Raw genomic sequence first — 15,924 nt, 5'->3', positions numbered from 1 at the left:
AGACACTTTCAATTTTGCACTAATGTATTATACTATACAAGTTAACCCGTGCATGATACTCAAGCATTTTAGTCAAATCAAGCTACTTTAGGTGTTAAAAAGGTTCTTGTCATGCATTTGGGGCTAGGCCAGGCCTCCTCAGGGGAAGAGCGTTACTTCCCGACGTAAGCGCCCTTTTTTAACGTGGTTTTGTCCACATGTCACCACCTCATCATTCTTCTCCATCACCTCATCCTTCATCTTCATCGCCACATCCTTAATCTCCATCGTCTTACTGTTCTAAAACCTCTCGATACACAACATTTCTGCTAAACACCTTATCGCTGTGCTCAATCAATCTTACTTGAAGGGCAGTATTCCTAACCTGCACTTTCACATCACTGCTTCTCCGTACTCGTGAAAATGCGACATACAATTGTCCATGACCAAACACAGGCTCTGGTAAATAAATACCCACACGGTCAAGAGTTTGAGCCCTCAACTGGTAAATTTAGCCTTTACTATACCTCCCACGGGGGAAAGGGGGGATGATGGAAGTTAACTGACTTCACTATTATCATTTTTTTGTCGAATAATGTCAGTATACCAAATTTCAGGTCAATTGGATGAGCCCTTTCTAAGAAAATAGTTTTTTACACACACACACACACTAATACACGCCGCTAGGCTTATATATATTATATTATATTATATTATCACTGAAAAAGTATCACAATCAAAAAGAATAGGACACACAGAAAATCAAGATAATTATATTAAAACATAATGATAAACTAAGAAGTTAGTTTACCAAGGACCATATAGAGGACAGGGGGTCATCAACTGTGAATGGAAGCAAGACAATTTCACCATGAGCTACATTACTACATGAGGTAGTGATGTAAAAGTCACTAACCGGAAACATTTAAAAATTGATGGGATGCCTATTTTAGAAGAAATAATATCTATAGCTATAATTAGTAGAGGATATTATGGAAATGATTGAATAAGGTAAATTATCCTATTTCCATTTTTTGATCAGAAAGAATTATTTTCCCCTTGTCAGGGGTCAGACAGGAATTTTGTTTCCCCTGGTGGGGCAAAATTGTCAATTGTCATATATTAAGGGCTTTGCTTAGCCTTCCTTTGGATCAATGCATACACTTTATGAAAGTCTGAGTGGACCTGTGATTTTTTTTTAAAATCTTACCAGCCATGTAACTTTGCCAGTTTGAGAACATTCTGTTCCTTCCACTATCTATATCTCAGTCAAGGTGAGGAGCAAGTTCTTGATAAGCATGTTTGCAGCTTTGCTTTTCAGCAAACTATGAATAGTGTAGGTGTACATACTCTTTAAATGCTATAAACATTGTATACATAGCACGCATTATTTATATATACTTGTTGGATGTAACATTTTAAAAATAATTAGCAGCTTAGCAGCTCTTCCAACACACCCATGAGTTGGCTGCTCAGTGTCGTTTTTGTTTTTATGTTAATGTCATTCAAATCAATCCAGAGGAAGGCCCAGTACAGGTTCCCTGGGCCAAATTTCTTCCAAGCATACACCAACAGGAGGTCCAAATTCCTAAATCCTGGCCACGATCCAACTGGACCACCTCACATTGGCTTCATCCCAATCGGTTCAAGGGTGTCAAAGATATTTGCCAACAAAGAAACAAATAAACTTCTTATTTTATATATATATAGATGTCATCCAAATCCAACTAGTGGAAGGCCCAGAACAAGCTCCCCGGGTCAAAGTTCTGGCCAGCGTACCCCTAATGGGAAGTTTAAGTGGGAATTTAACCCTCTAGTATGTCTTCTGGGATCCAATATTACCAGTCTGTGAAGTTTTTGTTCAAATTTATCCAGTAGATGGCTCAGAAAATGCTCACAGGGTCCTGCCAAGCATACACCAATGGAAGTTCCGACTGGGACCCTAACCCCCCTCAAACTTGGCCAGGATCCACCTCCCCATAGGCAAACTGAATGGGGGGTTCCAGTGCCTGGTAACCCGTCCATACCAGCCTCCGGCACTGCATGCTTCAGGTGGCTGGACCCTGGGACCAAGTGCTGTTTGTTTAAAATATAGAGTTAAATCCAGTAAGGATTGCTGAGATGTGTTGAGAGAGTGATATATATTGGGGAGTTATTCTGAGTGTTTATTGAAAGGGATTTGATTTTCTGTGTGTTTATTTAGTGTCTTTTTTTCTGTTACAGCTAGTGGGTGTGGTTTAGTTGCATTAGTTGATACAGCTGGTTAGTGCAAGCTCTATTTAACAGGTGGTGGTAAGCGATTTCATTGAGCTTGTGATTTCCACTGCCGTTTGATGTGAAGTGCTGTTTGTTTAAAATGTGGAGTTAGATCCAGTAAGGAGTGGAATCCAGGAAGGGGTTTAATCTGGTAAGTGGCTAGCAAAGGTTAGTACTCTCGAGTTCACTGCAGGCTATAAGAAGTTAGGTTAGCCATAATAAGATGAGTGGTAGCAGGCTTGATGATCTCACTAAATGTATATCTTGTCCAATGTATGCACACGTGGAACAATTGTTCTAAGGTTTATACCTCTGTGAGAAATGTGAGCAATTGGTCTCTTTGGAAGCCCAGGTAACTGATCTAAACAGACTATTGCAACATTGAGAGAGATTGCCAACCTGGAGCAGAGTTTACAGCTCACCGTTGATGTGTTAACTGAGCAGGGTGGAGCAGAGACAGAGGAGGATGCACAGTTGGGCAGCTGGGTAACAGTTACTAGGGGTATCAGAGGGAGGAAGAGGCAGTTCTGAGCTAAGCAATCCCAGTAGATTTGCCAGATTGGATATAGATACTGTGAAAGGCAGTTCAGAATTGGTAAAGTTGGATGAGACTGCTTCCTCTAGCAACCAGGCGAATGGTCTCTCCAGCATAGAGGGGACCAAAGTTACTCAGGGACCCAGGCAGATTGTGGTGGTAGGGGATTCAATTATTAGGAAGGTAGATAGGGCAATCTGTTACCGGGGCCGTGCATGCCGAACAGTGTGTTGTCTCACGGGTGCTCGGGCTCGGCATATTGCGGATCGGGTGGACAGATTGTTGGGAGGGGCTAGGATTGACCAGTCGGTTTTCCTGCATGTTGGCACCAATGACCGAGTTAGAAGAAGAAGGTGTGTCCTAAAGAATGATTTCAGGGATATAGGTCGCAAACTTAAGGCAAAGACATCCAAGGTAGTATTTTCGTAAATACTACCTGTGCCACGCGCTAGTCCAGGGAGGCAGCGGGTAATTAGGAGGTTAATGCATGGCTAAAAGATTGGTGTAGGAAGGAGGGTTTTGGATTCTTAGAGTACTGGGCTGATTTCTCAGTCAGTTGCCATCTTTATTGTTGAGATGGATTGTAGCTAAATGAGGAGGGAACTGCTGAGCTAGGGGAGATGATGGTTAGAAGGTTGGAGGAGATTTTAAATTAGGCTTCGGGGGGGAGAGGCAAGACATTAATTGGAGTAATGAGACCTGTGGTACAGCTAGGGGAAAAGGGTTTCTGAGCATGCTAGACCATTACATATCCCAATTTGTAGAGGAATCGACTAGGAAATAGACTATATTGGACCTAGTAATAACAAATAATGTAGATGTAATATCAAATATTCAAGTAAGGGAACACTTGGGAAATAGTGATCATTATATGGTCTCATTTGAAATTAGTTTCCAGAAGCAACGGTATAAGTTATCAACTAGGACTTTAAACTTTAGAAAGGCAAATTTACTATGCTAAAGGAGTTTATAAAGTGCATAGACTGGGACAACGTTTTTGAAGGAAAAAATATGGAAGAAAAGTGGGGTGTCTTTAAAATGTTGTTGAAATCATATAAGTATAAGTTCATTCTAAGGGAAATAAACGAAAAAGAATTAACCCTAAACCAATGTGGCTAAATTAAAAGGTAAGGGAAGAAATGCAAAGTAAGAAGTGTGCATTTAAATTGTATAAGTCTGAAGGGTCTGAGGAGTCCTTATGTAGGTACAAGTAATGTAATAAAACATAAAAAAAAGGGAATTAGATTGGCTAACTTATAAAATGGAAAACAAGTTGCAAAAGAAAGTAAGACAAACCCCAAAAAGTTTTTTAAGTATATCATTGGCAAAATGATTAAAAAAGATAATATAGGACCCCTAAGAAGTGAGATGGGTGAATTGATAAAGGAAAAAGCAGAGGTATTAAACAATTTATTTTCTTCAGTATTTACAAGAGAGGTACAAATGGTAGGAATAATACATAAAAATGGAAATGAAACCGTACCATTAATTAATACTTGGTTGACAGAGGAAGAAGTCCAAACGCAACTGAAAAATATTAAGATACATAAAGCTCCAGGTCCAGATGGCATACACCCAAGGGTCCTTATGGAGCTAAACTCAGAAATACCTAGACCGCTATTCTTAATTTTCATAGATTCAATCTCATCAGTCTCAGTACCAAGGGATTTGCGAATAGCAGATGTGGTGTTGTTGTTTAAAAAGGGGACAAGATTACAACCAGGGAATTATAGACCTGTAAGCCTGACATCAATAGTGGGGAAACTACTGGAAGGTATATTAAGGGATAGTATTCAGGATTACTTGGTGCACAATAAGATTATTAGTGGGAATCAGCATGGATTTGTGAGGGATAGGTCATGTCAAACTAATCTAATTAGTTTCTACTAGGAAGTTAGTGGGAACTTAGACCAGGGCAGCACAGTAGATGTGGTCTACTTAGATTTTTGCAAAGGCCTTTGATACAGTGCCACACAAAAGGTTGATTTACAAAATAAGGGAACTGGATCTAGGAAACAACATTTGTACTTGGATCAAAAACTGGTTAGAGAATAGGGAAAAGAGAGTTGTGATAAATGGAACATTTTCTAATTGGTCAAAAGTTTTAAATGGAGTACCTCAAGATTCTGTGCTGGGGCCACTCCTTTTTAATATATTTATTAATGACATTGGTGATGGTTTAGAGAGTAATGTTTCTAGTTTTGCAGATGACACTAAACTCTATAAGGTTATAAAATCAGAGCAAGATGTAGCTTCTCTACAGAGGGACTTAAATAAACTGGAGGATTGGCGGCCAAATGGAATATGAGGTTTAACATAGATAAATGTAAGGTTATGCATTTAGGGATCAAAAGAAGAACGCAATCTATAAATTAAATGGAATTAATTTAGGAGAATCTATAATGGAAAAGGATTTGGGCGTGCTCCTAGACAGTAGACTTAGCAATAGTGCTCAACGTCAAGCAGCAGCCGCAAGGGAAATAAAGTAATGGCATACACAAAAAGGGCATAGATGCAAGGGAAGACAGTGCAATTTTGCCACTGTATAAGCCGTTGGCAAGATCTCATCTTGAATATGCAGTACAGTTCTGGGCACCACTCTATAAAAAGGATAATTTGGAACTAGAATGGGTTCAGAGAAGGGCAACAAAATTGATAAGGTATGAGGAAAGGTTAGCCAGTTTAGGCATAACTACTTTAGAAAAGAGCCGTCTAAGAGGACATATGATTACTATGTACAAATACATTAAGGGTCAATACAGAGAACTTTCATGGGAACTTTTTACCCCAAGATCTCATACAAAGGACACGTGGTCGCCCCCTAAGGTTAGAGGAGAGCAAATGTCACAACCAGCAAATGAAGGGGTTCTTTACTGTAAGGGCAGTGAAGATATGGAATTCACTGCCAGGGAAGGTTGTGATGGCAGATTCAATAGATATGTTTAAGAATTTTTTTTGCCGAAAAGTGTATTCAGGGATACGACCATTAATTAAAATGAAGGATAGTAGTGGATATAGGGTAAAAATAGGACTGCAATATTGGGTCTGGGGGGATTTTCAAAATTGAAACAAATTGGCGGTTGCTTACTCTGGATCAATTTCAGATATAAGTGAGGGATCGCAGGAGATTCAAAATAGGTTGAACTTGATGAACTGGTGTCTTTTTCCAACCTCATTAAATATGTTACAGATTGTTTATTCACAAGCACCTTTATATTTCGCTTTATTCTTAACTCTATTTTAATCAAGTTCATAAAAATTATAATTTATTTATTCTTCTATGACGTCCCCTTAACAAAAAAAATATCTTGATTGTGGAATTATGGGAGTATATGTGCACCAATTTTGAAAATAAACTTCTGGGGGTAAATGTATCAAGCTGAGAGTTTTCCGACGGGTTTGAAAAATTCTAGCTATCATTTATTTATTGCATTCTACAAAATGACATCAAGAATCTGATTGGTTGCTATAGGCAACATCTCCACTTTTCAAACCGGCGGAAAACTCTTAGCTTGATACATTTACCCCCTGGTCTTTTCATGCATGGCAAAAATGGATCCCAGAAGATATGTTAGGGGGTTGAGGTCCCAGTCAGACCTCCCATTGGTGAACACTGACCAGAACTTTGACCCAGAGCGTGCTATGGGCCTTCCACTGGATGGATTTGGTTTGTTTGTCTTTCCGTTTATGCATTCGGGCACTACCCTGCACCGATTGGGATGAACGAGAGCTGGTGCAGTTGTATTATGGCCAGTTTTTAGGGGAAGGTTAAGGTCCCTGTTGGACCTCCTGTTGTTGTACAATTGTCAGAACCTTAAACCGGTGAACTTGATCTGGTCCTTCCAATGGATGAATTTGGACAACATCGATATGTATAAAAGAAGAAGTTATTTGTTTCTTTGTTGGCAAATATCTTCGACACCCCTGCACCGATTGAGATGGAACCAACGCGAGGTGAACAGTTTTTAGGGGGGTCAGGGACCCGATTGGACCTCCCGTTGGTGTATGCTGGGCAGAACTTTGACCAGGAGAGCTTGTTCTGAGCCTTCCACTGAATGCCTTTGGATAAAAAATTCACAGACTGGTAACATGGGTTGGGTACGCTTGATCTATGCAGAAAAATCAGACATCGACAAGCCCTACGAATATAAACCGAATTTCTGCAAAACCGATTGTACAATAAACAGACTTATCTTGAAGCTGATGCTGCAAATCTCCGATTGGATCACCATGCTGACGCCAAGTTATTCCGATTGGAGAAGTGTTCGGCACTGCAGGCTGAAACTTTAAACCCAGGCAGCACTGGGTACTTCAGCTAATCTATATATATATATATATATATATATATATATATATATATATATATATATATATATAAAAGAGGACATTCGCTTGTTTATATGTTTGTTTGTTAATTGAGGAATATCTTCCACTGCTCTCAATATAAAGTTGCAAATGTTCTTTAGTAGTGAAAAAGTAATCTGTTAAAAGGCAGCAACGCAACAAATCGATAGAGCATCAGAAATTGAAAACATAATTTTTTGGTTGTAAACAATTGTAATATATATAGAAATAGTTTGTTTCTTTGTTTCTTTGTTTATAGGCGAATATCTTTTACACCCCTGTACTGATTCATATAAAATCAACGCAAGGTGGTCTAGTTGTATCCCAGGCATATATTCAGGAGTTTAGGGACCCTGTCGGACCTTCCTTTGGTGTACACTGAACAGAAATTTGACCCACCGAGCCTGTTCTGAGCCTTCCATTGGATGGAATTGGACGAAAATTTAAAAGACTTTTAACATTCGATTCCAGAAGACATACTAGGGGGTGTTGGTCTCAGTCGGACCTCCAGTTGGTTTACACTGGCCAGAACTTTGACCTGTGGAGCCTGTTCTGGGCCCTCCATTGGATGGATTTGGTTTGTTTGCATTTGGACACCCCTGCACCGATTGGGATAAAACCAACGTGAGGGTCCAGTTGGATCATGGCCAGATTTTTAGGGGGTTAGGGTCCTAGTCGGACCTCCCGTTGTTGTACGCTCGACAGAACTTTAACCTGGGGAGCCTGTTCTGAGCCTTCAACTGGATGGATTCAGACAAAAACTTCACAGACTGGTAACATTGGATCCCAGAAGACATATTAGGTGATTAAGGTCCCAGTCGGACCTCCCGTTGGTGAATGCGGGCCAGAACTTTGACCTGTGGCGCCTGTTCTGGGCCTTCCATTAGATGGATTTGGCTTGTTTGTCTGTCCAATTATAAATTTGAACACCACTGCACCATGTTGGATGAAACTAACAACGAGTGTTCCATTTGCATCCTGGTCAGGATTTAAAGGTGTTAGGGTCTTGGATTGACCTCCCGTTGGTTTACACTAGGCAGAACTTTGTCCTGGTTAGCCTGCTCTGAGCCATCTACTGTATGGATTTGGATGAAAACTTTACAGACTTTTAACATTGCTTCCCAGAAGACCTTTTAGGTGGTTATGGTCCTGGTCAGACCTCCCATTGGTGTACGCAGGTTAGAACTTTGACCTGGAGAGCCTGTTCTGGGCCTTCCACTGGATGGATTTGGCTTGTTTGTCCATTTATACATTCAGACACCCCTGCACCGAGTGGGGATGGGGTACAGAACAACGGTGCTGACTACACCAACAACATTTACCACGACATCTGGAGTCCAGCTGGCTGCTTCCACGATGAGGATCCATCACGACTCTTCACTAAAGCGACTTCAATCAATCCCGAAGACAGAAGACGCCGGCTGCACTGGATGACGTCACTGACCTCACCGACGCAGTTCATGCTGCTTTTAAGGGGGTAATGTAACTATGGTGCCATGTACAATGTACTACCCTTTCTAAAGTACATTGTACATGGCCCCATAGTTACATTACCCCCTTAAGAGCAGCGTGAACAGCGTCAGCGAGGTCAGTGACGTCATCCAGTGCAGCCGGCGTCTTCCGTCTTTGGGATTGATTGAAGTCGCTTCAGTGAAGAGTCGTGATGGATCCTTGTTGTGGAAGCAGCCAGCAGGACTCCAGATGTAGTGGTAAGTGTTGTCGGTGTAGTCAGCATCGATATGCTGACTATTACTGCAGAGTGGGATGAAACCAATGCCAGGAAGTCCATTTGGATCGTGGGCAGGTTTTAAGCAGGTTAGGGTTCCGGTCGGACCTCCCGTTGATGTACGCTGGACCCTGGGAGCCTGTTCTGAGCAATTAACTGGATGGATTTGGTTTGTTTGCCTTTCCAGTTATGCATTCGGACACCCTTGCACTGATTGGGATCAAACCAACGCAAGGTAGTCCAGTTAGAACCTTGCCAGGATTTACGGGGGGTTTGGGTCTCAGTCAGACCTCCCGTTGGTGTACACTGTGAAGAACTTTGACCCTGGGAGCCTGTTCTGAGCCTTTCGGTTTCTCTGGATAAATTTGGACGATAACTTCACAGACTGGTAACATTGGATACCAGAAGACAGACTAGGGGTTTCAGGCACTGGTCAGACATCCCGTTGGTGTTCCTTGACCAGAACTTTGACCTGAGGAGCCTGTTCTTTGCCTTACACTGAATCGATTTGGAAACCATCTATATATATATATATATATAAAAGAAATTTGTTTCTTTGTTTGTTGGCAAATATCTTCGGCACTTCTGCACCACTTGGGATGAAACCAATGCTAGGTGGTCCAGTTGGATCCTGGCCAGGCTTAAGGGGGATTGGGGTCCATGTCAGATCTCCCATTGGTGTACGCTGAGCAGAACTTTGACCCATAGAGCCTGTACTGAGTCTTTCTCTGGATGGATTTGGACGAAACTTTCACAGACTGGTAGCATTGGATGCCAGAAGACATATGAGGAGGTTGAGGTTTCACTCACACCTACCATTAGTGAATGCTGGCCAGAATTTTGATGAGTGGAGCCAGTTCTGGGCCTTCCACTGGATGTATTTGGATAACATCCAACTCATTGTTAACTTAATAACTTGAAGATTTAAACATGAGCAATGATGGGTACTTCAGTTAGTGTGTGTGTATATATATATATATATATATGAAAAAGCATTATACTTTGAAAGGAAGGATATCATTCAATCAATCACATTCCTACTAGAATGATTAATAGGTCTGAGGAGAGAAAATCACATTAACTATTCAACCTCAGATTATGTGGATCGTAGATTCACAGACTTAAATTGATCGCTTACTGCTTGTTCATGAAAAACTTGTCATTTGAACAATTTATGCAAATTCTAAGAAGTTGCCTTCTAGGAATGTTTTTTCCAGGACTTTAGATGATTACTCTTACAATTCAAAAAACTGTTAGAATTGAACTTTTAATGAAAGGCATGGACACAAAACTGACCAAGAGCTGTATTTCCGGGAATTTGACCAGTGTAGAATGAAAAGTTCTGGTAAACTTAAAATTAACATGATTACTATTAAGGTTAAGGTGCAACCAAGCAATACAAGAATCCCATCCCAAACAAAAAAAAAATCCTTAACATGTTTTCCATAGAGCAGTAAATCTGCACTGAGCATGCTACCCAAAAATATTCCTGTTCAATACATTCCATACACAAGTTAGCAAAGTCAGTCTATGATTGGATAGACACAACACGAGTCTAGAGAAAAGAATCAATGTAGGAATATACATTTGTAGTTTAGGAACTGACTCCTGAAATAATGGGATGCCCTGTGGGGTTGCAAATTTCCTTTCTCCTTAAATCTCCTGTCCGGCTGCCTGGATATAAAACATACTGGACCTTTCTTATGTGGCAGCTATGACTGTTTTGAATACTGTCAATAATTTATGTTTTAAATAGTGTGGTTTCGATTGTAGCTCTAACTATGAATTATTGGTCATGTTACTTTCCCTTCTGATTTCACCTATGTCTCATATATATACAGTTGTTAATATAGTTTGATGGCTGTTCATACAATGCTGAATTTCATTTTAACGGCATGAGATACAGTAGGTAATGAATAATAGTGATTTAGTTATCACCCAACTAAATCCAAAAGAAAAGGAAATGTAATAGAACATATGTTGGTACAGTAAATATATTCTAATACTAACATAATGTATGTATGGGTCTCTATTTTTAGGTTATGTTGCAGGAAAAACCTTGATTGACATTAGTTGTGGCCCCATCATCCATCACCTTCTTCCAATCTGTGAATTCTTGGAAGAAATTACAATTCTAAAATTTAATGACTTTTGCATCAAGGAATTGGAAAAATGGATAAATAAAGATACAGACGCCTTTGACTGGACTCATACCTCAACAATCACAGAACAGTTAAAGGGAAGCAGGTTTGGCGTCACATTTTTATATAATTTTATTATTTATCTTATAATATCACAATAACAATGAACAGGACAAGCAGAAATAAAAACAATTTATTTTAATAGAACAATATTAAACTAAGAAGTTAGCAGGACTAATATAGTTATAAAGCTTCAAAATTTGTTATATGCTTTTATAATTTCATGAGTGTAAATGTGGTACAACCAGGGGGTAAATGTATCAAGCTTAGCTATCATTTATTTAGTACATTCTACAAAATGATAGCTAGAATCTGATTGGTTGCTATAGGCAACATCTCCAATTTTCAAACCCGCCGGAAAACTCTCAGCTTGATACATTTACCCGCAGGTGTCCTCCAAGCTTTTTCATAATTGCTCTCATCCACAGTAATGTATAGATGTGTCGCTTGCCAGTTTTAGTAGTAAATGCTAAAGTGGTATTACCCTATTTAAAACAGTATAATGTAATAAAGGGACATATACAGAATGCAAAAGCTAATATTTTCTTGACAGTTAATAATAAACGCAAAAGTCGTATTTCATATAAGCTGAAATTAAATGTGAACATCTCCTTTGTTTTTCTCCTTTTAAAATATTAAATAGAAACCTACTTTCCGGCAGTGGTCCAAATGAAAATATCAAGTAATGCAAAATAAAGCTGCAATTTGATATATTATTATTATCTTTTTTTATATGACACAAGAGTTCTGCAGTTTTATACAGCAGGTAGGACGAATGGGTAAACAAGAACAGCAACATGACAACACAGCAGTGAGGGCCTTGCTCGTAAGAGCTTACAATCTACTGGGGATGGGGCGGAAAAAAAAGAGGTTTACATGGAAAGCAGAGGTTTTTGAGGGATGGGGAGGTTTTGGGCAGTGGATTGGTAGGCTTTAATGAACAGGTGAGATTTTAGGGAATGATTGAACGTTTTCAGTCAGCAGGAGAGTCTGATAGTACAAGGGGGAGCATTTCAGAGGTGTGGTGCAACACAGGAGAAGTCTTGGAGGTGAATGGGAAATGAGGTTACCAAAGAGGAAGTGAGGTGGCAGTCATTGGAGATGTAGGGCAGGGAGGACTGGGTGAGGGATTTGAAGGTGTGGCTGAGGAATTTAAATTGGATTCTACATTGGAAAGAGAGCCAGTGTAAGGTTTGGCAGAGAGGGGATGTAGAAGTGGAGCAGCAACAGAGGATGAGTAATCTTGATGCAACATCTATAGCTTAAAGAGGAGAGAGGCAGGTGAGGGGGAAGGGAGTCAGGAGGAGGTTGCAATAATTGTGGAGATTTTGAGAGAGTGGGTTGCTTGAGGGATTGCATATGGGGGTGAAGGAGAGGTAGGAGTCAAGGATGGTGCAGGCAATAAGGTCAATTTTTGAACTGTTCATGTGAGAATTCACAACACTAGCTCCAGATGACAGCTGTCAGAGCATTGAAGAACACTTGTTTTGTTTCACTGTACATCATGATTCTAGTTTCTCCAGTCTTTTGACTTTGGCTTTGTCCCCCACTATTCTGCCTTCTCCAATCCTTTGACGTCAGCTTCGTCCATCTCTATTCTACCTTCTCCAATCCATTGACTTCAGCTTGTACTTCATGACCTGTCTTCTCTGGACTAAGCTGCTTGGTCAGACATGGTTTGTCTCTAAATGCTACCCAAGCTAAGTAGTTCTTTCCTGGAAGCTGCCATCAGAGAGGCACTGGACACCTGAGAGAGGAAGGAGGGGTAGAGTTCAGGGGAGAAGAGGTAGATATGGGGGTTAATATTGGAGACTGAATGAGCTGATAAGTTCAATGGAGTATATGCACAGAGCAGGGGGCTGAGGACAGAGCCCTGCGGAAAATGGGAAGGGTGGCAGAGGAAGGAGTTAGAGGTAGAAATGGAGAAGGAACTGTTAAAAAGGTAGGAGGTAAACCAAGACAGAATAGTGTCACTAAGGCCATAGGTTGTTTGTAGATGAGTTGCTCCAGTATTTTGGATGCACAGGGAAGGAGAGATATGGTGGTCATTTGAGAGTAAGGCAGGGTCAAGAGTGTTTTTTTTTTTTTAGATATGTTGAGATGAGAGCATGCTTGAAGGACGAGGTGGAGATGCTGATAGAGAGGGATAAATCGAAGAGGTGGGCAAGTTGGAGGGAGACATTAGAGTAGAGGAAGTGAGGTGGGAGAGTATATTAGAAAAGCATGGACTTCATAATCAATGGTGGGGTGGAGCATATTAGGGACTGGGTGAGAGGCGGAGCAGGGGGTAAAAGGAGGCTAATTCAGAGAGAGTGAAGAAGAGGGTGGGAGGGGGAGCTGGACAGAGGTCATTTAAGATGGCAAAGAGGTCGGAAGGGGTTGGGAAACTTGGAGGAGATGAGAGACCTTAAGAAGGATTGTTTGGCAAGGGAGAGGGTGGAACTGTAGGAATAGAGGATGAATTGGAGAGTGAGCGAGAATTCCTCTAATGACATTCAACGGTGCAAGACCATTTTTGTAGAAATTGGGACTATTAGGAGTGACAAACTTGTAATTTGGAATTTGGGGAGCTGAAAGGGGTGGCAAGAGCAGAAGACTTAAGAGGTGAGGGTATTATTGTAGCGGGAGACTGTCTGATTGGGGCAGGCCAGAGAGATTATTGGGGAGAGGAGAGCTTCAGGCAACAAAGAGAAGATTGGTATTTTTAGACTATGTTTAGTGAGGGAGGATTTGGGGAGAAGGGGAGGGATTCATCAACTGAAGGAGAGAAGATGGAGGTCAGAGAGCAGGAAAGGAGAGTTCGAGAAATCAGATAGTGTGCATAAAAATAATTTTTCCAATGAATCAAGAAAATTTGAGGATGGTAGGCAAGTATACATTCATCCCACTACAGAAAATAATTTTAACATACTTGTAATGCATTAAATAAAAGGAGTACTATTATTTATTAATCCATATAAGGAGGCACAATTATTTATTAATAAACACTAAGTTATTACTACAAGGGAGCAAAGGTATTTGATGTCCCTGGTATCCACCAGCACGGGGTAACAGGTGGGGCTCAATGCTACTTAGAATTGGGCCAGGCATCTTCAGCTGTGCGGTCCCAAATGTTTATTTGTGCTCCCCAATAGAGGATCAGCCAGATGCTGACTAACATGGCCTGTTGCACACTGGAAGGAGGGGTATTGTAACATTTAAACTATTTAGTTGCTTTTGGTAGATAAGCTTAAGCTTTCTCGCCTCTCACAACCACCTCTCTTTTTCTTGTGTGACTTTTGGTCTCTTTTTTCAGTGGTTTGACAAATGCCACATTGATAAATACAGAGCTTTCTATTAATTGAAAAAGTTGGGATGATAATTTTGCATGTGGCACTTTGTAAAACTGAATTTTTCCTGCGGTTTGGCTTTAGTAGATCTTCTCTCAATCTCTTACACACAACATTATCAGGTAATGATTTTGTGTGTTTTACTTACATTACCTCTCTATTGACTGTTCCTGTGTGAACCACCATGAAAAACGGTATGAGGATGATGTATGTAATAGGATTCACCGTTCAAGATAACAGACTATTCATATGAACTATTTACCTGTCTCCTCTAGAATTTCCATATTAGCACTTTCCCTACCAAATCTTATCAGTTATAATGGAATCAAAAACTCTTTGGACTTTCTGTAATGGTCTTTCTTACTATTAACTTCATTCTATAATTATATTTATTTGCATTCTAAAATCTGTCCGAATCCACGAACACTGTTATATTTTTTTGTGGGAGATGAAGACTGATAACAACCTTAGTATTAGGTACTGAAAATAGATTCAACAATATGCAATTAAAAATATAGCATTGTAGCAGTGTTTCCATGTTAACGTAATTTACATTTTAACTATACTCCTAGTACCTTGTCCCCTTGTCTCTATGGATACTTATATAAGAAACATGTTTATTTATATTTTCCAGTAATGGATGGCAAGAAAGAGAAGACCTTCTGAGAAGCAAAGTGAAACCACCGGTGAAATGTGACTTCAGCAAAGATAATCCTACGGATCCCTTAGTGCTGCCAAAAGTCGACTGTGTAACGAGCATATGGGGGCTGGATATTATTAGTAAGGACAAGGACACTTACTGCAAAAACCTGAAAAATATATCCTCTTTAATTAAACTAGGAGGGTATCTTATAATATATGGAGATATTAATGCTTCCTATTTTAAAATTGGGGATCACAAGTATCATGTCTTAACCTATGATGACAACTTTTTAAGAAAGACTCTAAGTGATGAAGGGTACAAAATTGAACATTATGAGAACCTGGAGAGAATAACTACCTCTGATCTTGCAGACTACGAGAAACTTGTTTTTGTCATTGCCCAAAAAGTGAGTGAGGTTTAGAACCAAATTGGCTATTTCACTAATTAAGCAGTTTCTTTGTCCATCTTAATGTGTATTTTTCAAAGACTAAATTAGAGATTTCTTATTTATAATTCTTAAATGTTATGTATTCCAGACAAGTTTAAGTCATTAAATTAAGCATAATTATAAATTATAACATAGTTAGGTTTGAAACTGTGTGAATTATGTTAAATTATTCTTAAAAACTTTTCCAAATAACTTAATAAGAATAAGAATTACTATCATCATCCATATGCAGTAACATTAGCCAATAAATGGTCAAAAAATTAAATTGTGCATTGTGTTTGTGTAACAATTTATCCAGGTTTGAATAAAATGATCAAAATTATCATTAATCATTATTGACATTGCACATCTGATCTCCCACCCATTGCACATCTGATCTCCCACCCATCCAGTTGTATTATATTATCTACTTATAACAACAAGCTCTACAGTCATCTTGGACCCGTGAAGGAATAACACTTGT

The 15,924-nt window shown here is 39.7% G+C and overlaps 1 protein-coding gene across 1 annotated transcript in view; it reads left to right on the top strand.

Moving 5' to 3' along the window:
• LOC142103901 (nicotinamide N-methyltransferase-like) overlaps positions 1-15,554 on the top strand; it is a 30,716-nt gene extending 15,162 nt beyond the window's left edge. The window contains exons 2-3 of the mRNA XM_075188265.1: positions 10,880-11,087; positions 15,005-15,554. Of these exons, the coding sequence (XP_075044366.1) occupies positions 10,880-11,087; positions 15,005-15,434 (638 nt within the window). The 3' untranslated portion in view covers positions 15,435-15,554. The remainder of the gene's footprint in view (positions 1-10,879; positions 11,088-15,004) is intronic.
• Positions 15,555-15,924: the final 370 nt, after the last annotated feature.

Source organism: Mixophyes fleayi, chromosome 1, assembly GCF_038048845.1.
Source record: "Mixophyes fleayi isolate aMixFle1 chromosome 1, aMixFle1.hap1, whole genome shotgun sequence".
In the NCBI taxonomy this organism is placed as follows: Eukaryota; Metazoa; Chordata; class Amphibia; order Anura; family Limnodynastidae; genus Mixophyes; species Mixophyes fleayi.
The sequence above is the reverse complement of the archived record's forward strand: the minus strand, read 5'-3'. Positions and strand labels throughout refer to the sequence as shown.